This window comes from Triturus cristatus, chromosome 2_2 (assembly GCF_964204655.1).
Source record: "Triturus cristatus chromosome 2_2, aTriCri1.1, whole genome shotgun sequence".
In the NCBI taxonomy this organism is placed as follows: Eukaryota; Metazoa; Chordata; class Amphibia; order Caudata; family Salamandridae; genus Triturus; species Triturus cristatus.
In genome coordinates, this window is record NC_140582.1 from 434,698,420 (window position 1) to 434,724,472 (window position 26,053).

Sequence of the window (26,053 nt, forward strand, 5' to 3'; positions counted from 1 at the left end):
CAATGATAAATGTGCCCCTCAATGTGCTTTATTATTTTATTTGCATTTCTACAGAGCACTATCTAGTTTCTGTCATGGACATATCCTCTTAGAAACACGCCTTAAAATTAGTGTTTGGTCTTTAGGGGCCACATGTATCAAATTAGCCTTTTGCGATTTCCAAATTGCGGTTTTTACTGAATCGTTAATTGGTCATCTTAAAATGCTATGTATGTAAGGAATTGCGAAAAGATTTAGCGATTCCTTAATATTACCAAATAGCGATATAGTAAATAAGTAATCACTATTAGGTGATACTACTCCATTTGTTCCTAAGGGCCTAAGGCACATTGGTGCAAATGGATTACATAAGCTAATTTCCGATTACCTAATTGGCAATCACAAGTTAGTTAATGCAAAGCCAAGGCTGCCTGGGGGCCTAAGGCCCCCCTGAAGCACCCCCCCCAAAAAATTTGCACATGGAAAGAACACACATGGCCTAGGGGCATGTTTGCGCTACAAGGAACTTTGAAAAATGCATTTTTCAAAATGTGCACAAGGTTACCATCCAGGTCGATGGTAATAGCATTTTTCTAAATGCACAGTTAGTATTTGGAAAATGCTTGGTATATGTGCTAAGGGAATCGCAAATTGCGACTCCCTATTTGTAGTCACAATTTCTGGTAATCGCAGTTTTTGCGATTACCTAACATTGCAATTACAAAGCCTTTCAAACATCTTGAAAGGTTATTTTGCATTTAGAAATGTCCGTAATTACCGATTCACACCGTTTGTGAATGAAAAATTGTTTGATACATATGACCCTAGGTCTTTCTGAAGAATGCATTTCATGTGCATGATATAATATTGTTAAAAAGCACATATCAGTGTTCATGCCAGGACAGGGGATGTGAACTAATACTTTGTGTCTCTCCTCTGCATCCATCTCTACTCTGTCTGTCGCATCGTTCGCTAGGTGATAAAAGGGCTATGGTAACACCGGGCTGACCACTAGGCCTTTCCGTTTTCTCTCCACAGGGAGGCGCCCCTCAGCAGCACGCTTGTGTCTCACAGAGAGCCTGTCCTGTGCTGCAAGTACATCCAGCAGTCTCAGCAGGTGGTCAGTTGCTCCGAGGGATCAGTAAGTTATGCTTGCACAGTCTTATTACTGGAAGTGTTTTAATGTGAAAATGAGTACTTAGGGCCCATTGTGACGTCACGTAGTCCGAGAGAACAAGGGGCCGAGCAGGGGTTCACAAAGTTGTTCTCTTGTGAACTTCACTTCATTCTCAGGGAAAACTGCGTTGACTTCACACAAGTCGAGAAGTTCCACGCGTGTGCAGTTTCAGTTTAAAATCAAGGTCTGCTTACGACTTTGCTCGTATGATAAAAAGGTTGCACACCTCTAAAGTCAAGCGCTCACAGCGCTCCCAGCATGCACACTTTGGGTTAACATTTCTAAAGAAATCGGAAGTACTGTAAACGACTCATGCTCAGCCTAATTTCTCACTGTAAAAGATGAGTTAATACATCTCCTGATGTGCGCCATTCCCATTGGACTAATTACCGCAGTTCATGCAGACAAGTGTGATCATTTTCCGTTCTCCGGGGGGTGGAGTTTCCTATTAAGCCGACGCCAAATTACATTAGCGACACAGAGTACTTGTTGACGACGTCTGAGCGCCGTTGCAGAAACAGGCCGTTTCGTTCTGCTCATGGGATTTCAAAACTGCAGGACATCTGCTGAAGAAAATGAAAATGCACCCGAAGAACTAAACACATGACGTCACTCCATGTAATGGCGGCTTGAATAATGTATAAATCCGTGAAAGCGAAATATCCTTTTTTTTAAAAATTTTGGTCTTTCAAGTGCCTCTTCAGTTTTTTTTTCTTTGAGATGAGAACCTCCCAAACCTCATCTCATTAAAGCTTCTACCCCTCACCTCTTCTCATATACCCTGCGCCTCCCATGAATTCTTATAGATTTTGCTTCTGCTACCCTAAAATGCTGTCCCCCCATTACACCATTAGCTCCTCCTTCTTTAGCACTCCATTAACCTCCAAGCGCTGCTCCTTTTTATATATCTTCTGCTATTTTCTGTATTTTTATATTCAAAACTGTTATTGATTTTTTCGATGTAGAATTTTTTTTGTAAAATATGAACTGCATAAGAATAAAGCACTCTAAAGATGTGATATTGGGATCATTATTGCGTCTCCAGGTTGGTCGATGTTAGACTTAGACTATAGCGGGGAAGTGTGAGACCCACCCACCATTTGGAGACTGAGCAAGGTGTTGCAATTTTCCTTGGTTGGAGCCCGTCTGTGTATTTTTGAAATGCCAATAAAAGATTTAAACCATAAAGATGTGATAAATTGCATTTGACATCAAGCAATTGCAAAATTGTTCAAACCTGTACCTGAGATGCATCTCTGGATACCCACTGAGAAAGGACAGTTTCTATGGGTGCATCCAAGGTAATGAGAATAAACATCTCTTGCAAACATCTGTGAAAATCTCAACAGGGCTTAGCCGCGACTTCCGAGACACATCTAGCTGTGGCTCTGGTCTACTGATTCCGAATTTGCTTATCGCCTCTTGCAACTCAGGTGTTCTTTATTCACCTGGACATCAATAAAGCTCTGGGATAAGCCAAGTCCTGGATATGTTTGCTTGCTAAAGCCTAACTTGAAGAAAATGTATTACACTCTAACGCTTGGCTTATGGACAGCCGGAAGAAAGCAGTAGGACATGCCAACTGCAGTCAAACAGCACCTCTCTTGCAGTTAAAAGGAAGTGGACCAGTATAAGGCATATTTTAAACACTACAACAAAATCCTCTTTAAAGCCGTGTCTGACTTCCTCTGTCCTCAGATCCATCGGGCCAGAAAAGCTCCTCAAAAACTGTTTGCGGTGGTTAAGGCTCTTTCTTTTCTATCAGGAAAGCCCCAGCTTCACAGGTACATGAATCTATTAAAGTTCTTCAGTCATGCTTTCCTCCCACATTGGAATTACATAAAGCAGCTTTGCTGGCCTCCAGCTGGACCTTGTTTTCTCCAACAGTTTCCAGAGGCCGCTTGAGCTCCTATGCCTCATCAATACCGCACCTGGTGTTGTCCACCAGGTCACGGACCTCATCAATGCATTTATTTCCTCTGGTTTCACAACTGCCAATTGGAAATTGGTGTTGTGTCTCTGCTGAGAAAGAACGGTTTGGCTTTAGTTACCGTAAAAAACTATCATCACATCACTTTGCTGATGGCTTTGAGTAAAATAACAGAGAAAATTGCGACAAAATAACTTTAAATTTACTTCAAAAACAGGGAAGAACTGAACGCTTGTGAGCTTGCTTTATGTCCAAGGAGAGGCACGGACACAGCACTGGCCCTCAGTGTTGCTCAGCTCCTTTACTATGTGGAACAGCGGTGTGCGGCTGGAGTCCTGTTGACGGCTCCGCCACACTTGTTAATGTTGACCATCTCATCCTGTTGAAAAGACTCAAGGATCTGGGGATCTCTAGGCCAGCTGATGCATGCTTCACCTCATTTTTCTCAAAGCAGATCCAATATTTTAGTCTGCTGCTGTTTCGGCTCTAAAGCTCTAAGATGTATTGTGGGGTTACAAAAGGATCCTCTCTGCCCCCCGTGATGTTTAACACATTTCAGACTTCTCACTCAGCTTATGAGAGATTTTGGATGCAAAATAGTCTCTCATATCGATGACACTGAGCAGATTGTTCATCTGGATCATCGGGCTTCAGCTTTTGTTCCACTTCTGAGCAATTGTCGGATGAGTATTCAAGAATGGGTGAGAGCTCAGTTTCTTAAACTGAACTTTGATAAGACAGAGCTATTGATTGTGAGCATCCATAACACAGTTGGAGTAATTCATTCTGGCGAATGGCGCTGGAAACTCCCCCACAAATCTCATCTCAAGTTACATCCCTCTGTGGATCCCTTGAAGAAGAACCTCTCCTTTAGCACTGAGATCAACTCTGTCATCTCTACCCAGGTCCGTAGCCAGGAGTATTTGTTTTGGGGGGCATGGCCCCCGGTGATGATAGCATGAAGGAAAGATTCAGAGCACTGTGGTGTGGGTAGGAGGGGTCTCTAGCGTCCTACAATTTTTTCAACAAAGTTTCAATACTGAAAGGTTTTAAAATGTCTTTTAATGTGTATTTTACATTATGGTGCTATTCTTCCTTTAGAGTGTTGAGGAAAATGTGTGTGAGATAAATAATCCATGTAAAGGGTGTTGACTGAAAATTAAATGGCATTTTGACACATTTGAATTTGAGTTTTCCCTAAAGAATCACTGGCAAGATTAAAGTGAACCTAAAACAGTTTTAATTGGGGTCCATGCGAGCTTTAGCCCAATGAGGTTCAGGGACAATATGTGGTAAATGGTACATTTAAAGCCCAGTGAACCCAGTACAATGTTAACAAGTTGGAAGGATTGAAAGATGGCTTTCTCACAAGGAACCTTTTCGTAAATTTGTGATAACTGTTGTATATGAAAATTAATATTTGCCTTGTTTCACAGGTGAAAATGGGGCGATACTTAAATCATTTTCTGCTGGGCAGGATACATTTTTCTCATTGATTCACACACCTCCCTACAATCCCATGAAGCACATTTGCATTTATCTAATCGTCACAAAATAAATAACTTTCATTTTACATGTTGCTTGTTCATATTTAGCTTTGCCTTGTTCATATCCATGTGGAACTACATAGTGCTATCGGCTAACCTAATGGTACCCATGATATTGATTCCAGAAGTCTGAAAGTAGGAGGTTGCCATGAAGGGGTTCAAAAATATGGGCTGCAAATTACACACAGATATTATCTTCAGGTCCACCAATCTAATGAGCTACATTATTGAGTTAACATTAATAGTTTACTGCAAAAAACGTATTTTGTATCAGTCTTAGAGAAAAAATGCACATTTTGTAAATGTTTACGGTAAGAAATTGGATTATTATTTGGTGTGGGTGACTACCCACCTCAAGGAATAATCACACTCCTTGCCAGGGTGAACCCTCAATGTCACTAAATTAACCCAAGCTCAACCCCCTGGTAGCTATGGCACAAAGCAGGCAGGCTTAATTTAGGGCAATGTGTAATGTATTTCGGCAGTACCAAAACAGTAATTAAGTTAAAATGCAAAATGGTATAAATCCCAAACCGAATTATAAAGTAGAGCAAAATGTAATTAACAAACTGACAACAAAATAAAAACAATCCAATAAGGGGACCCATACACTTGAATTTTTTAAATTTTAAGTATGCATAGCACTAAGAAGTACAAACTGCCAATGGTAGTCAATGTTTGCAGTAGCCCGAGACTGAGGAGCAATTTGAGGGTGACCGTGATGGAAAGCAGGTCAAGTATATCAACCAGGTTTGTGCTGGTGAAAGATTTTACCTTCTGATTTGAGTCCTTTAAGTGACAATCCATAACTGTAGTACACTTCTAAAGTCCCCTAGGACCTTAGGGGAGTTACTTAGAGACTCACATGTGAGGCCAACAGCTGGGTCCAGTTCAGGTCCAAGTGCCACTGAACAGATGGGTACTTCCAGGTAAAGGTAGCTGTTGTATTCCTGTAGCTTGAACAAGAGGCCAGCCTTATGACCTTTAGAGTCCATTTTCTTTTTCCTGCGAAAAAAAAGGGAGCAGGAGAGTCATTCAGGGCTCCTCCCAGGTCACAGACAACAGATCCAGTCATCTTCTGTTCTTTTCCAGGTCCAGAAAGTATTTATAAGTGGGTGCCTGGAGGTGCCACATTTATTGCTGGTACAAGCTAGTAGTTGGGAATAACTCCTATGCATCCACTAGCCAGTGGAGTAAACGTTTCCAGGGCCAACCCTACCCACTTTGGCCATTTTCAAGATGGCAAAAGTCTTCCACCAGACTAAACATGGGCTCCGACCCCTGGGTGTGTGTGAAGGTAGTGTATTATGTAATCCTAGTGTCCTCCCATATCTAACACCAATATCCAGCTTGCAGCAGGCACTGTATCCCTAATAAACCCATAGACAGAAATTTGGTAGAACAAAAGCAGGATTGTATACCAACCAGATAGTGCATATGTATGAATGGTCTTGACATCCTGTTTCCCTTCCTTTCAAGGGCATCCCCAGTGTTCTATGTAAACCCAGCAGACCTGTCAAGCAGGATTTGACACTTAAGCAGGATTTGACAGTGTAAGGTCAAAAGGGATGCTCACAGCCCCTACCCTTTTGTGGAGCTCAAAGGAGTCATCCCTGCCCATTCAGGTTGAATTCTTAATCACAGCAACCTACTATGTAGCTTCTGTGAAGATTTTCATACCTTTTCAAATACTAATCCCGGGCTGGGAGAGTTTGAATAGCAATTACAAATTAGCCCCGAAGAACTGCAGGCAGGGTCAGGTAACTTCCTAGAAGATGCTTTTCCTTTATATTTATTAAAAAGGCAACTTCCCCATTAAATTGGGTTTTATTAACTAGTAAAAATTGTTATTTATTTTTCCAGCTCCCATTTCTGAGATATAGTACTAGAATTTTAAGATGCACCCTAGTTTTCTCCATGGGACAGCTAGGCCAGCCACAGTGAAAAAGAGCTTTTGGGTGCTAGTTACTGTAAGGACATGTTAAAATTAAATTTCTATATGTCCTATTTTTATATACCATGAACCTTGCCCCGTGGGCCTCATGGCCTACATCATGGGTACTTACAAACTTTCTCTTGGGGGCCAAATTTACAGTGTGGTTTGTGGCCGAGGGCCGCACCGGTGGGGGTGGGGTCAGAGGGGAGGGGCGGGGCTAAAGCAAAAAAAATTGTGCCCATGAGGTTGAACACAGGTCCCTGCAGCAGACGCCTTCGTCCACTGAGCCACTGACCAGAGCCGGCATACACATATCTATCTCTCTCTCTCTCTCTCTCTCTCTCTCTCTCTCTCTCTCTCTCTCTCTCTCTCTCTCCTCCACACTCCCCCTCCCCCTCCCTCTCTCCCCCACCCTCCCCCTCCCTCTCCCTCCCTCTCCCTCTCACCCCCCTCCCTCTCCCTTCTTCTCTCTCTCCCCTGTCTCTCCCCCTGTCTCTCTCCCTGTCTCTCTCCCGCCGTCGCCCTCCCTCCGTCTCCCTCCTCCCTCTCTGTATCCCTCCTCCCTCTCTGTATCCCTCCTCCCTCTCTGTCTCCCTCCTCCCTCTCTGTCTCCCTCCTAATTCTGTCTCCCTCTGTCTCCCTCTCTGTCTCCCTCTCTGTCTCCCCTCGGTCTCCCCCTCTGTCTCCCCTTCTGTCTCCCCTTCTGTCTCTCCCTCTGTCTCCCTCCCTCTGTCTCCCTCCCTCTGTCTCCCTCCCTCTGTCTCCCTCCCTCTGTCTCCCTCCCTCCCTCTGTCTACCTCCCTCCATCACCCTCCCTGTCTCTCTCCCTCTCCCTCCCTCTGTCTCCCTCTGTCTCTCTCCCTCCCTCTGTCTCTCTCCCTCCCTCTGTCTCTCTCCCTCCCTCTCCCTCTGTCTCTCTCCCTCCGTCTCCCTCCCTCTCCCTCTCCCTCTCTGTCTCTGTCTCCCTCCCTCTGTCTCCCTCCCTCTGTCTCACTCCCTCTCCCTGTCTCCGTCTCCCTCCCTGTCTGTGTCTCCCTGTCTCCATCTCCCTGCCTCCCTCTGTCTCCCTCCCTCCCTCTCCCTCCCTGTCTCCCTCCCTCTGTCTCTCTCTGTCTCCCTCCCTCCCTCTGTCTCCCTCCCTTCGTCTCCCTCCCTTCCTCTGTCTCCCTCCGTCTCCCTCCCTCTCTCCGTCTCCCTCCATCTCCCTCCCTCTGTCTCCCTCCCTCTGTCTCCCTCCCTCTGTCTCCCTCCCTCCGTCTCCCTCCCTCCGTCTCCCTCCCTCCGTCTCCCTCCCTCCATCTCTCTCTCTGTCTCCCTCCCTCTAGCTCTCCGTCTCTCTGCCTCCCTCTATCTCCCTCTGTCTCCCTCTGTCTCTCTCCTTCTGTCTCCCTCCCTGTCTCCCTCTCCCTACCTCTGTCTCCCTCCCTCCCTCTGTCACCCTCCGTCTCCCTCTGTCTCCCTGGGTCTCTCTCCGTCTCCCTCCCTCCCTCCGTCTCTCTCCATCTCCCTCCCTCCCTCTGCCTCCCTCCATCTCCCTCCCTCCGTCACCCTCCCTCCCTGTCTCTCTTTCCCTGTCTCTCTCTCCCTGTCTCCCTCTCTCTGTCTCTCTCCCTCCGCCTCTCTCTCCCTGTCTCCCTACCTCTGTCTCGCTCCCTCCGTCTCCCTCCCGCTCCGTCTCCCTCCCTCCCTCTGTCTCCCTCCGTCTCCCTCCCTTTCTCCATCTCCCTCCCTTCCTCCATCTCCCTCCTTTCCTCCGTCTCCCTCCGTCTCCCTCCCTCCCTCTGTCTCCCTCCGTCTCCCTCACTCCGTCTCCCTCCCTCCGTCTTCCTCCTTCCGTCTCCCTCCCTCCGTCTCCCTCCCTCTGTCTCCCTCCCTCCATCTCTCTCTGTCTCCCTCCCTCTAGCTCTCCCTGTCTCTCTCCCTCCCTCTCCCTCTGTCTCTCTCCCTCTGTCTCCCTCCCTGTCTCCCTCTCCCTCCCTCTGTCTCCCTCCCTCCCTCTGTCACCCACCGTCTCCCTCTCCGTCTCCCTCTGTCTCCCTCTGTCTCTCTGCGTCTCCCTCTGTCTCCCTCTGTCTCTCTCAGTCTCCCTCCCTCCCTCCGTCTCTCTCCGTCTCCCTCCCTCCCTCCGTCTCTCTCGTCTCCCTCCCTCTGTCTCTCTCCGTCTCCCTCCCTCCGTCTCCCTCCCTCCATCTCCCTCCGTCTCCCTCCCTCCGTCACCCTCCCTCTGTCTCCCTCCGTCTCTCTCTCCCTGTCTCCCTCCCTCTATCTCTCCCTGTCTCTCTCCCTCCCTCTGTCTCCCTCTCTCTCCCTCTGTCTCTCTCCCTCTGTCTCCCTCCCTCTGTCTCCCCCAGACTGCGCCTCTCTGTCTCCCTCTCTCTGTCATCCTCTGTCAACCTCTGTCTCCCTCCCTCTCCCTCTCCCTCACTCTCCCTCCCTCCATCACCCTCTGTCATCTCATCCTGTGTGTGTGTCAGCCCTCAGCCTGGGCTGAGACAGCTTCCCAGCGCGCACACACAACCCCACTGAGACAGCTTCCCAGCGCACACACAGCCGCACCGAGTACTTCACAGGTCTTTAAAAGACAATTTAGATGTTATTAAAGCTTTGTTGTATTTCACCTCTCAGGCCCCTGCATCTCCACTTTGACAATCACTGGAATCCCCCGCCCCCCACAGAGCAGAGTCTCAGAGTTCGTGCTGCTGCAACCTGCAGTGTTTGCTAACACTATTTTTATTTTTTTTTCAAAACACAGGTAGGATGTATGCAAGGTCCGCGGGCCGCCAAGGAAGGCTTGTCGGGCCGCTGGCGGCCCGCGGGCCGTACTATGAGTAACCATGGCCTACATAGAGGTGGCTTATTAATATTTAAAAGGGAGATTTTGTTCTGTATTTATTATGCAAGTCGGGTTGCAGTTGTTACAGTGTTACAGCCAGGCTACACAGTGCAGGCCTGAAGGCAAGTTTGCACTACCACTGTAATGTATGGCACAAAAGGTGCTGCAGTCCACTAATGATATATTATTTCCAAGCCCTGGGTACACCTTATACCATATACTAAGGTCTTCTGGATAAGTTAATTCTACCAATTAGGAGCATGACAATTCAACCATGCTTAAATGGGGTACACCAGCACTCAATTGCTGGTTAGCAGGGCTTAAGAGCACAGAGTGCAAAACCCAGTACATGTGTATGGCTAAGCAAAAAATGAAAATTCTGTGGTGACCACACATAAAACGTGGACTTTCTACATTTACACAATCTTGTATTTTCATATTTGAAAAGCAATCCTAGGATGGCCTTATATTTAGTGTTTCCAGAATGGCAACAACTGATGGTGCTCATAAACAGTACTTTAAGGCCTCCCTACCTTTTTCAAGGAGCCACTCTCTATAATTACCAGTGCAGGTTCTTTTTCACTTGAAGGAGCCACAGACTCTTACACGTCTCTAAAAACCTGTTTAGAATCCTTACCCTCTCACACATGAGCACTCACACTTTTCTCAGTGAGAATAAAGAAGAGATGGAAAGAGAAAGGCTGACCTAATGTCTAATATCATACAGGCATGCATGTCTATCAGCAGAACACAAGCCCACTTACAAACAGGTAACCTTGTACACAGGAACAGACCCAAATATATGCATAGGTCTCAAGGCACCTCTAATCTGAGTCTGTCCCCAACGCACTCCCACTCACCGATGGCACTGCATGATGAAGTAGTGCAGATCCAGAAGTGGAAGAGAACAGGTCAAAGAAGAAGATTATTTTGGGCTGTAAGTTGTACTGGAGGCTCTGAATGTTCTATAGTGACAGTTCGAAAGTCAGCCATAAAAACATTCTCCGAGGTTCTGACATTAGCAAGGCCACAGATCAGGTTGCCACTAGGCTGACTGTCTCTGAACCTGGTGGCACCAGATCTTGGTGCCATGGTTTCGCAGTGCAGTTTTAATAGTAAAATGCCACAATCGTCCAGGCACATGGTGACAGATGAATTCAGCCTCAGTGTGACTGCATGCAGCAAGGTCCAGCACCAGGTTACTGATTCCCATGAAAAGCAACAGCAAATTAAACGTGCATAAACTGTTGATGTGTATTCATACACAACCCACATTATGTTTGAAATGGTTCAAGAAGTACCTTGCTATAGAAAGGGCAAAAGACATGAGACTGGTGGGTATACTGAAATATGGTATGAATAATTGAAAAGTTCCGGGGCAAAATGTCATCTGCTGAATTTGTTCTCATTGATGTCTTGGAACGTGTGTCTTTAAGACAGCTATATGCCTATTGCTAAAGTGAGACAAGGATAAAGCAGATTAATTCTGCGTTGGTGAATACTTTGCTTCATGGAACCCTTCATCATGATGTTCAACTCAAGTTTCATAGGAGACACCTACATCAGTGTTCATAACCACCCCTATGGCTCACTACCCTCAGGAGTAGCACTGCTGAGGGTTGGAAATCAGCAAATTCTTTCGAGTCTTAGAATCTTGCCCTTACCATCTCTGGTAGGTGTAAGGCCTGAGCAGAGCTCAGATGTTACACAGGGAACCTCATGGATACCCGAGGAAGACAGCGCCACCAGAAGCTGATTCAGCATGGACATCTACACCATGCCTCCTATTTATTTGTCCTTAGACACACTCTGTCATACGACCAGAATAATGAATCAGGTTGTAGATGATCCTAGAGTGCAAACTTGACCCACGGTGAATTCCTTGTGTTGGACATGCTGAAAGACCTATGTGCTATCACAGCTACTCTTGGTCGTTGCTGGCAGCCGAGTAGAGGAGATGCTGGCTGTAGTACCAGGAATCAATCCCAAGAACCTGATCGGGGATGGGGGGTGGGGTGTCTAGTCTGGAGGCCAACACGAAAAACTCAAGATGAAGAACTTCAGCAGCCTGGAACTTTTGGTGATTGCTTCAATATTGCACCATAGGAGAACGGTGGGAAATGGTGGGAAGTTTTGAAAACACAGGTAGCTCCTCCTCAATAATAGTGCTTGGCATTCCTCGTGCAGGCCTATCAGAACCTTTGTGGGCTTTGGGTCAATAGTTTAATGTGGGGACTCATTCTAATTCTGTCACAAGGAATGTTTGTCAGCTTGTTGGAAGTATACATTTGTTTGTAACTGGAAATTTGAGTCGCAGCTTCTCACTGAAGGCTACACGATCAGTACCAGTACCAAACAGCGAAGACAAGTTTCTTGAGCAAAACCTCACATTAATCAATCAGGGCCCTTCTTCCAATGACTCCCCAACTTTAGGGCCAAAATACATCAGTGGACAAGACTATTTAACGTTCATTTTAAAGAATTGTATAAAAACACATTTTTTATAGCATTCTATGCCGCTCCTCTCCAATTTCAAAGCACTGTAAATAACAGATGTGATTATTAACAAATTGATCAACTTTGGAAAGATGGAAGGCCGAGTCTGCCCTGCCGTCATCCGAATTTGTCAGTTGCAGATCACTGTGGGTGTCATAAGGAAGCATGACTCTTTGACCATTCTCTCTGGCATCATGTTATTATCAATGTACAAAAGCTCTCATTTTGCTAATTTCTCTAGTATCAGCACATACAAGCCCCGGTATTGGCCAAAAATGTCTTCTCAGGTGCAATACTAGAAACAATGACAACACATAATGCAATCATCACAAGCTATCAGTGCATAAAATCACAGCTAGCCAAAGCAGAAACACAAACTTGCAAACACAGACATACGCCCTTGCAAATACAGACATACACAATCCCCTGACCAGGTACGCATACATACAATCTCCTGCTTACTGTGCCCCTGCAGTCTGTCCCTCTCTCACACCCCATTTCACCAGGAGAGCTGGTGGTGTTGAAAGACCTTAGACTGAAGCTGACTTAAGCTCTACTGGCTTTGAAGCTGAGAGTGGGCATAGGGCAGCGACACAAACAGTGCACGCTGGACGCTGCAATGCTAACACGCTCCATGATAGAGAGAAACCGGGGCCTGGACCAGAGTATGCCATGCTATCAGGACTCTGGTGATAGGGGCCAGCCCACAGGTTCTTGATTGAAAGCAAATAGAAAAGGTACACACGTGCTCTCTAGATTTTCAGATTTCCTTTTAGCGTCCCTATATGAACAAACAGGACTGGATGCGCTTCTCAAACTTGACACAAAAAGTAGAGATCTCTACATTGGAATACATAGGTTATAATATAATTCTCGATGTGCATCTGCTTTGAACTAACTTTTTATTGTTCCACATAAATGAGTGTCATAGCCTCAAAGAATAAAAGAAACGTTAATCTGTCATAGGGCAACTTCAGTAGTCTCAACATGACGTCAGTTTTTGCATGACAAGTGTGAGCAGATAATGTATTCACTTTTGTACTGAATTTTGGTGCTTATAAAGTTTCAATATTTTTGACACAAAACGACATGCCCTTAAATAGTCAAAATGTCACACACTGGGCATGGAAATATACATCAGGGGGTTACTAAAAAGTAGAAATGTCGCAAAACAAGATACAGAAAATGCGAGAGGTATGGATGGACCCGTGGCCACCAGGCTCACCTGCAGTTCGCCAGCTGTATAGTGACCATTCAAAGTACAAGCGTCCGACCGCCATGCTGTAGGGAGGAGCCAGGAATACCATGCAACGGAGCACTCTCTGCTTGGTGATGATTAATATATTGCAGAATTTTGTCAGTGTTTCCTTCCTCATCCAGCCGACTGAAACTGCCGGATTATAACATGTTTTCTCCAAGTTTAGCAGTGATGCGACTCTTGGCACCTTTTCTGGCTTCGCTCTGCACCTGCTAACTTTTAAAGTCAATGCATTTTCCAGAGAGGCAGGAAGGAGGACCCTGGTCTTTGTGTGACCCCCCCGGGCAGTGTTCAACAGATAGCCCCACCCTACTCACTCACTATCACATTCAAATACGAGCAGTGCTGCTGCCTCAGAACATCGAACCAGGCACTGGGCTAATGCTTACAGAAAAAAGAGTTACAATGATTAAAGTGAAAGAAAAGTTTAACAAACCTGAGTCCAGTATTTTAGGGGAGAAAGGCATACGTTTGGGCTGGCTGGACCCTGCTCAGCCCCTCCTTGGCTATGGCCCTGGGATGGATGACAGAGAAAGAATGGATGTGTTCGATGAATAGGTGTGAAGATGATTGGTTCGCTTTGGATATGGATGGGCAGGCAGATGGACGTAAAGGTGACAGACTGAATGTTAGATGAAAGACTGAATGGCTAACAGAATGTAAAGGTGAATTGGCAGGGGTGTCATCAACCCCGTTTTAGTAGCTACAGCGGGAGGGTGGTTTTTGGTAGGCCTCTTCTGTTTCCAATGGCAGAAAAAGACTCCTATTTAACACAAAAGGGTGGGAAGGTAAGTGAGTGAAAGAATGGATGGATGTGTGAGTGAGTGAAATGGTGAATGGGTGGGTGATTTTTGGGACCCTTCAATGATTCCCTCACTATAACTCTCCAACAATGCCCCTCGTCTCTCCATAGCCCCCTTTTCACATGTATTTCATTAGATTTATAGCGCCTTTCCTACCAGTGTAGGCTGTCACGCACACATAGAGACATTGAATAATAAATGTGTGTTAATCAGTGTATAGAAAATGTTACATAAGACAAAGAGGATTGCAAGGTGAGGATTCACGCCATCCATACTGGTAGGCATTTTTAAGAGTGCTTGGTCTGGAGGAGCACAATGTAACACAGTGGTTAGGGTTGGCTTTACTAATAAGAATTTATTTCTACGAAACAAACACTTTTTAGCAACATTATGATAATGAAAGACTGGGTAAAATATCACTTTCTAAAATGTACCATCCAGTTTGCATGCAGCTCTTTGATGGTGGTTCATAGCTCACTGTGCTAGATCACTATTGTAACTTATGAACTGCACAGTAACAAAATAATCTGTGTTACCAAAGCAGTAACCCACTGAGCTATACATATAAAATACAGTTCATGGTGCAAGGGTGCACGGGTGCCTGCCTTGGCGCTAGGCAGTCAATTGTGCACCAGCACAAAGGAAAGGACAGGGATGCATCGTATTGTTGTATGTAAGTAAAAGAGAGAGAAAGAAGAAAGTTGTAAGTAGACAGCAACGAGTGATATCTTTGGCACTCTGAGGCGGAAGGTGTCAGAAACAGCCTTATGCTCTATAAACTTCAGAAGAAGAGCTGTGAGCTTTTCCGTTGTTTCAGTCAGCACCGGACTGAGCTCAAGTGTGTGAATAAGAGAGTTCCAGGCAGTTAGGGAATCAGTCCTTCCCCCTAATCTCAGCTGCACTGTACAGATTTCTTTTGCACGGGACAAGTCAAGTATTCCCAGTGGACTCTTGAAATCATGAGGTTCCCGGTTTTTTTCTACGGCAAATGCAGCTTTGTAATTCTTTAACCTGTGCCTGCATTTTAAAAGAAGCATTCTCTACCTGTGTTTCGAAAGAAACTTGTTCTACCTATGTTTTTTTTTTTAAAGAATGAGTTCTCTTCATGGTTTATTATTCTCCAGTGAGAAATATCCTCCCTTCTCTTTTCCAGGTTCTAAAACTGTGGGACCTTGCAACAGGAAAACTCGTTTCCAAAATCAGCGACGTTCATGGAGACAGCGCCGTGACCTGCATGGCCTTGAACCCCACGGGCACCAGGTATTTAGTACTTCAGCGCGTGCATTGTCTCTCTGGCTGTCAATGAATTTGACTCCGTTTAGAATTCCAACTCAAGCTTCTTCTTCAGACACGACGGGCGCTCGGCTGATCTGCCCCGATGGCTGGTATTTTAATATATTTTCTGTTAATCTACATAGTTCTCAATCTCCACAAGGTTAGCTTGAGAAACGGGTTGAAGTGAACCATTTTTGAACATATTTGAACGGCTGCATGTCTGTTCAACCTTGATTATGGATCGATGCAGAGCCCTCCTGACTGCCCCCTACCTCCCATGTCACACTGCTAGAGCTCTGCGTACAGCCCAGTGTCTGAGCTCCTGAGTTCCATACCAGGTGAGTGAAACATTGCAGAGTTGGGAAGCTGCAAATTAGCAAAGTGTTTTTTCTTTGCCGCGTGGGCTAAATTGGGACTCACAGGACAATTTATGTTGTACATATCCATATTTTACACAAACAAAAGCTCCGAGCTGTGGTCTTGTTTTTACAGCCCTCTGAAATGGGTCCCTGTCCCACCCTGGACATATGGACATATGGTCAAACATAGGGATTATTTTTTTTCAGACCTACCCGTGGTATTACAAGTTGGGTCCTGATTATAAATGGGTTGGATAATTCAGGACAGTGTGTAAACCAGATTTGCACAAAGACTGTAATGATAGGTTGTGCGGCGTTTACTGCACCTGGAAATTACTCATACAATAAACATAGAACTCCCACAATTTCATCGATACATTTCGATAGGTCGAACCTCGTGAAATATACCTGGTGAAAATGCCCTGTAAGTACTAAGGCATAGAGGTTTTTGGTGTGCAAACCACCAAAATCCACATGCCAGGACCCATTTTCAAGGGCAAATCTTGGAATTGGAGGTAATTATCCCACCAGATGAATTCGTAATCGTGGTGATTTTACCGGGTGTGATAATTATCTCATTTCCATGAGGGGCACTCAAAATTAGGACTGTGTGGAAGTGTGACATCTCTGTGTACCTACGGCTGAAACTGTTGAAGAATATACGCCCTATGTCATTTCGGAAAGGATGAAATCGTCTATTGCAGCCATGATTGACTCCACACTTAACTATGGTAACACCCTCTGTTGGGACAGGAATGTCTTCTATTCTCTAGGGGCCCGATTCACAAAGGTAAACTAAGACTTAAGTCTAAATTTACTACTTTTTTGGTATTCTCAAAGGTAAGTTACAACTAATAGCTTTACTACTAGTAAACTTAGTAGTATTAAAATTACTAGCAGTAAAGTTATTGTTACTAGTAGTAACTTAACTTTGTGAATACCCAGTTTACTACTTAAGTCTACTTTTACTACTTTTTGGTATTCACAAAGGTAAGTTACTACTAGTAACTTTACTAGTAAACTTACAACTAGTAAAGTTGCTAGCAGTTAAGTTACTATTAGTAAAAATACTAGAAGTATCATTACTAGTAGTAACTCACCATTGTGAATACCAAAAAGTAGTAAACGTAAACTTAACTCTAAGATTACCTTTGTGAATCAGGCCCTAGGTCTTCCTTACGTAGTCCAAATTCCAGCCGTACCTGAGAGCAGCCAGTGTATTACCACAGTACACTGGCTGCTCCTAGATACACCTGGAAATTGGACTACTCAGGCAAGACCTAGGGCCAGATGTACGACCCAACCAATTTGCGAGTCGCAAATTTAATCGTTTTGCCGCTTGCAAATTGGAATGTACAACAGTGTCTCAGGCACTTTTTGCAATTTCTAATGGGGTTGCATATTGCATGCCTCACTTAGATTTATGAGGTAGGTGCAATTTGCGACCCCATCAGGAATGGCTAGCACGCCCAGGGATAGGGTCAGCAGAACACCATGTCTGTGACTGCTTTTTTAAATAAAGCAGTTTTCTTTCATGCAAAACATTTTCCTTACAGGAAAACGAGATGCACTTAAAAAGAAAAGTGAAACATTTCTGTTTCATGTTTTTTAAGGGAAGGCAGTGGTCACCTGGGACCATTGCCTGCTCTTAAAAAATATTTTCGCATCCATTCACAAAGGGGAAAAGGTCCCCTGGGGACCCCTTACCGTTTGCGAAGAAGTAGGTGGTAAACTGCGAGTGTTTTGCAGTCGCAAATGTGGTCGCAAAACAGTGGTACATTTCATTTCATTGTGACTCGCAATTAGGAAGGGATGCCCCTTCCTAATTGTGAGAGATGCAAACGCTATTTTGAGAGTCACGGACTTGCAAAATAGCGTTTGTACATACCAGGACCCTTTTTGCGGTTGCAAACGGGCCGATTTCCCATTTGCGACCGCAAAAAACGGTCGTACATCTGTCCCCTAGTATGTAAATCTGCCTTTATTAAATATCACCATCTTGGAATGCATGCTAACCCAGATTCACTCTTGATGGTGCTACAAAAGATTTAGAAGGCTCACGACAACCCATGGTCTAGATCATGGGTACTCATAGTTCGGCCCGTGGACCGCCAGCGGCCCAGCAAGCCTTCCTTGGCGGCCCGCGGACCTTGCAGACATTGTACCTGCTTTTTTCTTTTTTTTTTTTTAAAGAGTGTCAGCAAACACCGCAGCAGCAGCGCGGACTCCGAGAGACTCTGCTCTATGGGGGCCGGGTGATTCCATAGATAGTCAGAGTGGAGAAGCAGGGGCGCTAAGAAGAGGTGAAATACAACAAAGCCTCATTAACAAGTAAATGGTCTTTTAAAGACCTGTGAAGTACTCGGTGCGGCTGTGTGTGTGCCTGGGAAGCTGTCTCAGCCCGGGCTGCCCCACACGCGTGGTGAGGTGACAGAGAAGACAGACCGAGGGAGATAGAGGGAGGGAGACAGAGGGAGACAGAGAGCGAGACAGAGAGAGAGAAAGGGAGACAGAGGGAGGGAGACAGAGGGAGGGAGACAGAGGGAGAGACAGAGGGAGGGAGACAGAGGGAGGGAGACAGAGGGAGGGAGAGAGGGAGGGAGACAGAGGGACAGAGACAGAGGGAGACAGAGAGGGAGACAGAGTGAGACAGACAGAGGGAGGGAGACAGACATTGGGAGACAGAGGGAGGGCGACAGACAGAGGGAGACAGACAGAGGGAGACAGACAGAGGGAGGGAGACAGAGGCAGGGAGAGGGAGGGAGACAGACAGAGGGAGACAGAGGGTGGGAGTGAGAGGGAGGGAGAGAGAGGGAGACACAGAGAGAGGGAGACACAGAGAGAGGGAGACAGAGAGAGAGAGAAGGGGAGACAGAGAGAGACAGAGGAAGGCAGAGGGAGACAGAGGGAGGGAGTCAGGGGGAGACAGAGGGAGGGAGAGGGAGGGAGAGGGAGACAGACAGAGGGAGACATACAGAGGGAGGAGACAGAGGGAGGGAGGGAGACAGAGACAGACAGAAGGAGACAGAGAGGGAGAGAGACATAGAGGGAGGGAGACATAGAGGGAGGGAGACAGAGTGAGACAGACAGAGGGAGACAGACAGAGAGAGACAGACAGAGGAGAGAGAGAGAGAGGGAGACAGAGGAACGTAGACAGAGAGAGAGAGAGGGAGACAGAGGGAGGGAGACAGAGGGAGGGAGACAGAGGGAGAGACAGAGGGAGGGAGACAGAGGGAGGGAGACAGAGGGAGGGAGAGAGGGAGGGAGACAGAGGGAGAGACAGAGGGAGACAGAGAGGGAGACAGAGTGAGACAGACAGAGGGAGGGAGACAGACATTGGGAGACAGAGGGATGGCGACAGACAGAGGGAGACAGACAGAGGGAGGGAGACGGAGGGAGGGAGAGGGAGGGAGGGAGACAGACAGAGGGAGACAGAGGGAGGGAGTGAGAGAGGGGGAGACACAGAGAGAGGGAGACACAGAAAGAGGGAGACAGAGAGAGAGAGAGAGGGGGAGACAGAGAGAGAGAGACAGAGAAAGGCAGAGGGAGACAGAGGGAGGGAGTCAGGGGGAGACAGAGGGAGGGAGAGGGAGACAGACAGAGGAAGACAGAGGGAGACAGACAGAGGGAGGAGACAGAGGGAGGGAGGGAGACAGAGACAGGCTGAGGGAGACAGAGAGGGAGGGAGACATAGAGGGAGGGAGACATAGATGGAGGGAGACAGAGTGAGACAGACAGAGGGAGACAGACAGAGGAGAGAGAGAGGGAGACAGAGGGACGTAGACAGAGGGAGAGAGAGGGAGACAGAGGGTGACCAACAGAGGGAGACAGAGGGAGACAGACAGACGGAAGGAGACAGACAGAGGGAGACAGACAGAGGGAGGAGGCCGACAGAGGGAGGGAGGGAGACAGATAGAGGGAGACGGAGGGAGGGAGACAGATAGAGGGAGACAGACAGAGGGAGACAGAGGGAGGGAGACAGAGGGAGAGAGAGGGAGGGAGACAGAGAGAGGGAGACAGAGAGAGAGGGAGACAGACAGAGTGAGTGAGACAGATGGAGAGAGGGAGAGAGGGAGGGAGGAAGAGGGACAGAAGTGACACAAAACAACACTAAGGGGCTTATTACAAGCCACTTGCGCCGCCAGTGCTTTACTTTTTCCCATATTAAAAGTGACGCACTGGCAGCGACAGGGACTTGTAAATAAGCTCCTCAATATTTTTCAGCTATTTACTTTCCAGTGTAAACCCTGTTTTACTCTGGAAAATCACTTGAAAGTAATCCATAGCAGCGCATATCACTGCTTTGCGATACTTAGCGCCAAGGGGGCATACCATGGGTGGTGCATGGGCTTTCCCATGCAACCACTCAAGGTTTCTATCGGTTAAACCCTATTAGACAAGGATTAACGTCAGAAAATAGTACCCATTTCAGATAGGCGCTATGAAGGAGAAATGTTTTTTTTCTCGGTTCATTTCTGACTTTGCATGTGTGCTGCACTGTACCGCACGCATACAAAGTGGGGAAAGGTTTGAAGTTAGTCTAAGCATGCTATTTTGTGCTGGAAGGATACCCTTCCATTTCAAAACCTATGCTAGACTCACGGAGACACCCTTGCACTATTGTGAAAAGATGTGTCTGTTGTGCACAGCTGCACATTTCTGCGTCAGCATTAGGGAGAGGGGAGGACAGCGCCATATTTCTGTAAATATTGCGCTGCCCTCTCACCTTCTCCAGCAGTGCATCATTTGTGGCCGCTGCACTGCGCTGCGTGACAAACTTGTAAATCTGGCCCCTAATCTTCTGTCATGCTCCTGACTTAAGAATTTCCGTTTCTGCCAGTTTCATTTTAAACTAGATGCGGTTTTAAATAGCAGGGTGTGCTTCGTGTTCTCATTAGCAGACTTGGCATGAGTAACACACTGCATAGGAATATTTGCTGCTGGAGGGGGAGGGTTACACCAAAAAAACGGCATGGTCCAAGCCACCTGCTTTGAAGGGTCTTAAGGGGGCTGAACCATTAGCACGGCCCCCGGGGGTGCTGCGGTGTAGCGCGGACACCAGCCTGATGACGCACATGCTTACAATAGATATTCTTCTATCACGGTGGGCGTGCCACGTAACCCGAGACCTGTCATTATCCGCCAGCCTCATTATGATTTCGGTACCATTGCATGTGTCGTCGTTATTGATGCCAAATAGGCTTTTGTTGAGGTTTTTTTTTTTACTCAAAAGCAATCTCACAGTATCTAAATGTATATTTTAAATACACGCAGATTATGCACACAGGTGCATTATACTTGGGGTTGCACATAAAAGACTTCTAGGCCATCAGTGATGTGGCAGTACCATAAACCACAGGACCAGGCATGAAGGGGTTATTTATACGTATGAGTTGCATAAGCATCCCGTGGCAAGTACATTAATTAGCGCCGGGGATCAGTTGTATTTTTGCAACTTGTTTTGTCCTCAGTGATAAAGTGAATAACGTTCTTATTTCTTGCAGAAAATCATTTCTCTGTTGTAGATAGGGCCAGCACAGCAATATAAACGTTTACACCAGGGCACAACAGGGGTTAAAATGATTTTCTATGAATTTTGCTGGTGTTAGATTACAAGAAATTGAGAAAAATACGATACCATTTTCTCTACTTATAATTCTTCATAGTTTTTTGTCAGAATACCGTCTAAAAAATATTGTGCACCAGATTATCATAGGCAAAATATGGAGTACAAAATATGGCCAAAGTAGGGGCGTATAAGTAACTATAGATTTACTATAGCATGAGGTGAGTGGTTAATATTCCTCTAGGTGGATCCAAATAGCACCCCGCCACTCGTGGAAACCCTTGGCGATGTGGACAGTTGTGTTATGCAGGGCACAAGTCCTACAAAAAGAAGTGGGGGACTAACCTAGTTAGGCAGTATGCAAGTGACATCATGGCAGGCGACATTACAGCGTGTAGCATGATGGCGCATGAGATCACGGTGCACATGACATCACACATGGCATCACAGAAAGTGGCATCACAAGCCATGACTTTACAGGAAGTGGCATCACAAGAAGTGACATCAGATCTATAGCCCTCACATATATGTTTAGCAGGTCTATCGTGTGTACGTTTGAGCGCATTGCGAGGATAATAGCACAGTGAGCTATGGAAGATGATATGTGACTTCTACACCTTGCAATCCCCCAGTTTTATGTAACACATCCTGTACATTCATTTACAAACTTATATAATTTATTGGACATGTAATTTGCACATGTTGATGTAAAGCGCTCTGACACCCTGCATTGGAATGAGTATCTCTATACAAGAAAAAATAGTGATACTTAAATTATTTCAACACCTCCTCAGGGCAAGTAAGCTCCATATAAATGCAATGTGCGTTGTGTAAATACTGGGAAAGACCAACACATCTGATATTCTTACAGTGCATGCATATCTCCTAACAGGGACTGAACAAAGTGAAAAGCTGCCTCTCTTAAGTATGTGTGAAGTGCTAACAAGGTGTGAGCCTTTGTTTGCCTCCGCTTCATTTGCATCAGGTGTGAGGCTCCTGACTGCTCCCATCCAAGAGACTCGAACAAAAGGAGGCCTGATGACCCCTCAAATTCGGCCTTTTTTATGGGTCCAGCAGGAGTCTTAAATGAGAAAGCCCCATCCCCTCCCTACCTGCACGTTGTTGCTTGTGCAGATGGAAAGGAGACAACGTGCAGGCACTGCTGAAAGTGTCCCTGTGTTTGGAAATTAGACCGGGACGAGTTCAGCACAATATTCAGGGGCCCAAATTCTTGGCAGGGTGGATGGCGTTCACCCTTTGAAAAAAGTGGGTGGACGCCGTCCACCCCCATGTACCCCCGACTCATGCCCTGGTGTTATCTATGATGAAAGTGTGTGATTCCGTAGTATAAACCATAAGAGGCAATCCGTTTTTGACAACCTGTGCAGAGCGTACTGTTGGTGCAGCAGGTGCAGCGCACCAAGGTCCAGACCGCTGAGGGGTCCATTGAACTTTGACGATTGCTGAGTTTAACTATCAAAGCAGCAGCCAAAGGCCCCATTTTCCTTGTGTTTTTTTTCTTGCACGAGGGCACACGGCACCCTCGCCACGTTACTGACCTTGGCCTTTCAAGCTGCATTCTTTCCACGGGCAGACCCCCAGGCTTGTCTCAGCCTCTATGAATTGTTTTATTTCTAGGCTGGTCACCGGGGGCAGGGATGGCAGCTTGAAGAAATGGGATTGCAGCGCGGGCGCCATTCGCCACACACAGACCCTGAAACAAGGTATTTTGCGTGCTCACTGCCATTATGTCTTATAGATGACTGGGCAGGACATTTCATTACTAATCTATACATTCATCTTCATTTAATTTTGCAGCCAGCTCCATGGATGAAGTTGGCGACTGCACTTATGGAGAAATATGCAATAACAGGTAAGGTATGAGGCTGGCAGTAATGACATGATCAATGCCATCGAGGTATTGAGACCGGTGCGGCTCACTCACCTTTGATTATATGAACATGTTCTCTGGGAGCCGAGTGGACCCCTCTTATATATGCTCCTACTGCCCCCCTTTTGATTGACGAAGAAATAACATGCTGGCAGTGGATTATTTTGCTGATGTGTTTGCATGCACAGTGAGAATGTAGATAATGTAATGAGGGAATGAAAAGCATCACTCATGTCTTTCCACTGTCTCATCATTGCCTCTGAGCAGAGGTGGGACCAGTGCTTAATTTGAGGCGGTGGTTTCCAGTCCAGCACTTAATTATCAACACCGGTACTTCTGACAGTCTGCCACAAGGTGGCGATGTCTGGTTAATGTGGAGATGACCACAACAGTCAATTATTAATTTAATATACATTAAAAATGGCTATTACCTGCCGCCCAAGCAGTTCTTATAGCTTTGGGAGCCTGGAATAGTCTGAATTGTCAAACATGTACAAGTGTGATGGTTAGTAGTTGTGTTATTACCTTCATTGGCAGCATGGCAGGGCGAATGTGTGGTTCATGCTACAGTGGCCTCCGGATGAGAACCCCAGCACTTATGTTTTTTTTTTTTTTTTACAAATTAAGCACTGGCCGTGGGACACATTCATTTCTGTTCACTCAGTACTTTGCATCTTTTTTGAGGTTGCATTAGATGAGCAGTACCCATCCTACAGCAGGAGGGCCGAATCCATGCCACATTTTCAGGATACCTGCATGTGTTAAATTTTCATGCAGCAAAGCTAAATCAACGAACTGGGATGGATCCAGTCCTCTTGAACCTAGCTTGAACATCCTGCTATTATGGTGTGATCATTAAATGACAACTGCAGTGGTGGCTGTTCAGAAGTGGTATTTTGACTTGAAACTACACCGAGCCTAGGGATTCCCAGCACACATGACACAGACCGTCAATCAATGATGGTGATAATTAAACAGACAATAGCTCAGCCCTCGAACTAAAATAACAAGTGTTATTATTACAAAACATAATGGTATTTATTTTAGCAAACATAGAGGGATAGAGCAAAATAAAATATTCCTGCTAATGTTTTTCTACTGCTCCGCCTCTACCTCTCCTTCCACTCTTTGAAGCATTCTGTTGTGTTGCACCAGTGCTTTACCAAAACAAGCATTGACAAAATCAATAGGCCTGGCCTTGGCAACCTGGTACACGGATTCATTTAATTTTTTATTGATAGCATATGCCACAAAAAATGACTCAATTTAAACCTCAAAAGTTCGTAATAAAAATGTTAAGTTTAAAAATATTTACAGATTTGGCCGTTTTACCAACCAAATTGCAGACTGTTATGAGGTTACAATGCTACCTAGGCGTGTTATAACAGCAACTTTATACAGTATTGGCAAATTCAATAGATCGGATTTTGGCAGGCTGATTTATAAGAGATTTAAAAAAAAAGTTTGATTGCAAGTGTATGCCACAAAAATAAATAGGAAAAAAGAAAATATACCACCACCTAAACATGGCTGCCATATGCCGCCAATAAAAATGTTACATTTACAAAAAACATTGTGATGTGGCTGTTTTATTAGTGATTTTTTTAAAGTAACGAGCCTACCAGCTGCCCCATGCCATTTTTCAGTATTCTTGTTTGTGATAGAGGCAAGAATAAATCACAATGTAACCAAGCACTCCAGTCGCAGTCAGCTACAATGTGACAGTGTTGCTTAAACACATTACAACAGTAACTTAAAAAACACAGAAATAAATCCCCATCCTCCTGGGCAGTCAAGGTGCAGGCTCAATAATACCCAATATTTAATGTTGAAATAAAAAATAAATGACAAAATTACACTTTGAAGCAGCTTTGTCACTGAAGAGAAAGGAACTATTCTTATGAGGTTATAAATAATGCGAATAGCCTCAAAATTAAGGGAACCAATGGACACAGCGGCCTCAATGCCTCCTGCTGTATGCATGCTGTGGTGGGTGGAAGCAAAATTTGAATGACAGCTTAACAGACCAATGGATGAGACCTCTCGATAAAAAGCCCCTCTAAGTATGTATACCATGTATTAATGTTTAGGAAAAACAATAGTTTCGCAAAACAGATAAAGCTGTCTTAAAGGCCAGACCTAACAATGAATGAGTGAATGAAGAATGCAGAGTGGGCACGGCAAGGGTCTAGCCTACACATTGATTTTTTGCAGCAGATTCCTAGCCAATGAATCATTCCATTAGCTTACTTTGATCACTACGCCCACGTTAATGATTAATGAAGAACTCAAACGATTTTGTTGAACATCAGTAAGGCAGCAAGTCCAATCTGTTTTAATTGCTTTTTTGCCCTCCTAAATTGGTACTGTTGAATACCATACCCCATTGAGGGGGTCAAAGGACAGATAGGGTACTGGCCCACAACCGTGGTGGTTGAGGTTGTTTACCACTGATGTCATGGGGCCCACCCTATTATGGGTCGGCAACCTGAGCGAAGTAAACCCTTTCCACCCTTGACTTTTATGGAACGAGCTGTCAAAGGCTTCTCAAGAAGGCAGTGGGAGGGGTTGGGACACGGAACTCAGTGAAACAATCGACAAAATAGATCACTGTCCAGCCCAGTACTTGCCTTTTTTGTAAAAGAAAGTACTTTAATATCTCAGAATAACAGAATGCTATACAATTAGATAGGGGTACGGCTATAAGATTCAACGTTCTCACCTGTGAGAGGAACAGGTGTAAGTTCATTACGTTTTGCCACATCGACATCTTAAAGGCCAGTTCAAACATTCTGAATCTTAAGAGTCTCACCGGTAAGGACAGCTTCCTACTGGTGGCTTATCTTTGTGCATTTACATTACAGTGTTTTAGTCTTGGGAGTCTGAGCCTTGCATTGTCTGCTCATCGGAAATGTGGCTTGGGTGGCGCATGTGTCAGCTTCTTTGGTGTTGCCCAGATGTTGCGGCTGTCTCACTCCTGTCTCTCAGAATGCTGAAAGTTAT

The 26,053-nt window shown here is 45.6% G+C and overlaps 1 protein-coding gene across 2 annotated transcripts in view; it reads left to right on the forward strand.

Annotated features, from left to right (window-relative positions):
* Nucleotides 1-26,053, forward strand: part of LOC146862330 (cilia- and flagella-associated protein 337-like) — a 336,132-nt gene that overhangs the window by 159,684 nt on the left and 150,395 nt on the right. For both annotated transcript variants that reach the window (XM_085641532.1, XM_085641531.1), the window contains 4 exons: nucleotides 1,018-1,120; nucleotides 15,113-15,219; nucleotides 22,798-22,883; nucleotides 22,978-23,032. In XM_085641532.1, coding sequence (XP_085497658.1) covers nucleotides 1,018-1,120; nucleotides 15,113-15,219; nucleotides 22,798-22,883; nucleotides 22,978-23,032 — 351 coding nt within the window. The remainder of the gene's footprint in view (nucleotides 1-1,017; nucleotides 1,121-15,112; nucleotides 15,220-22,797; nucleotides 22,884-22,977; nucleotides 23,033-26,053) is intronic.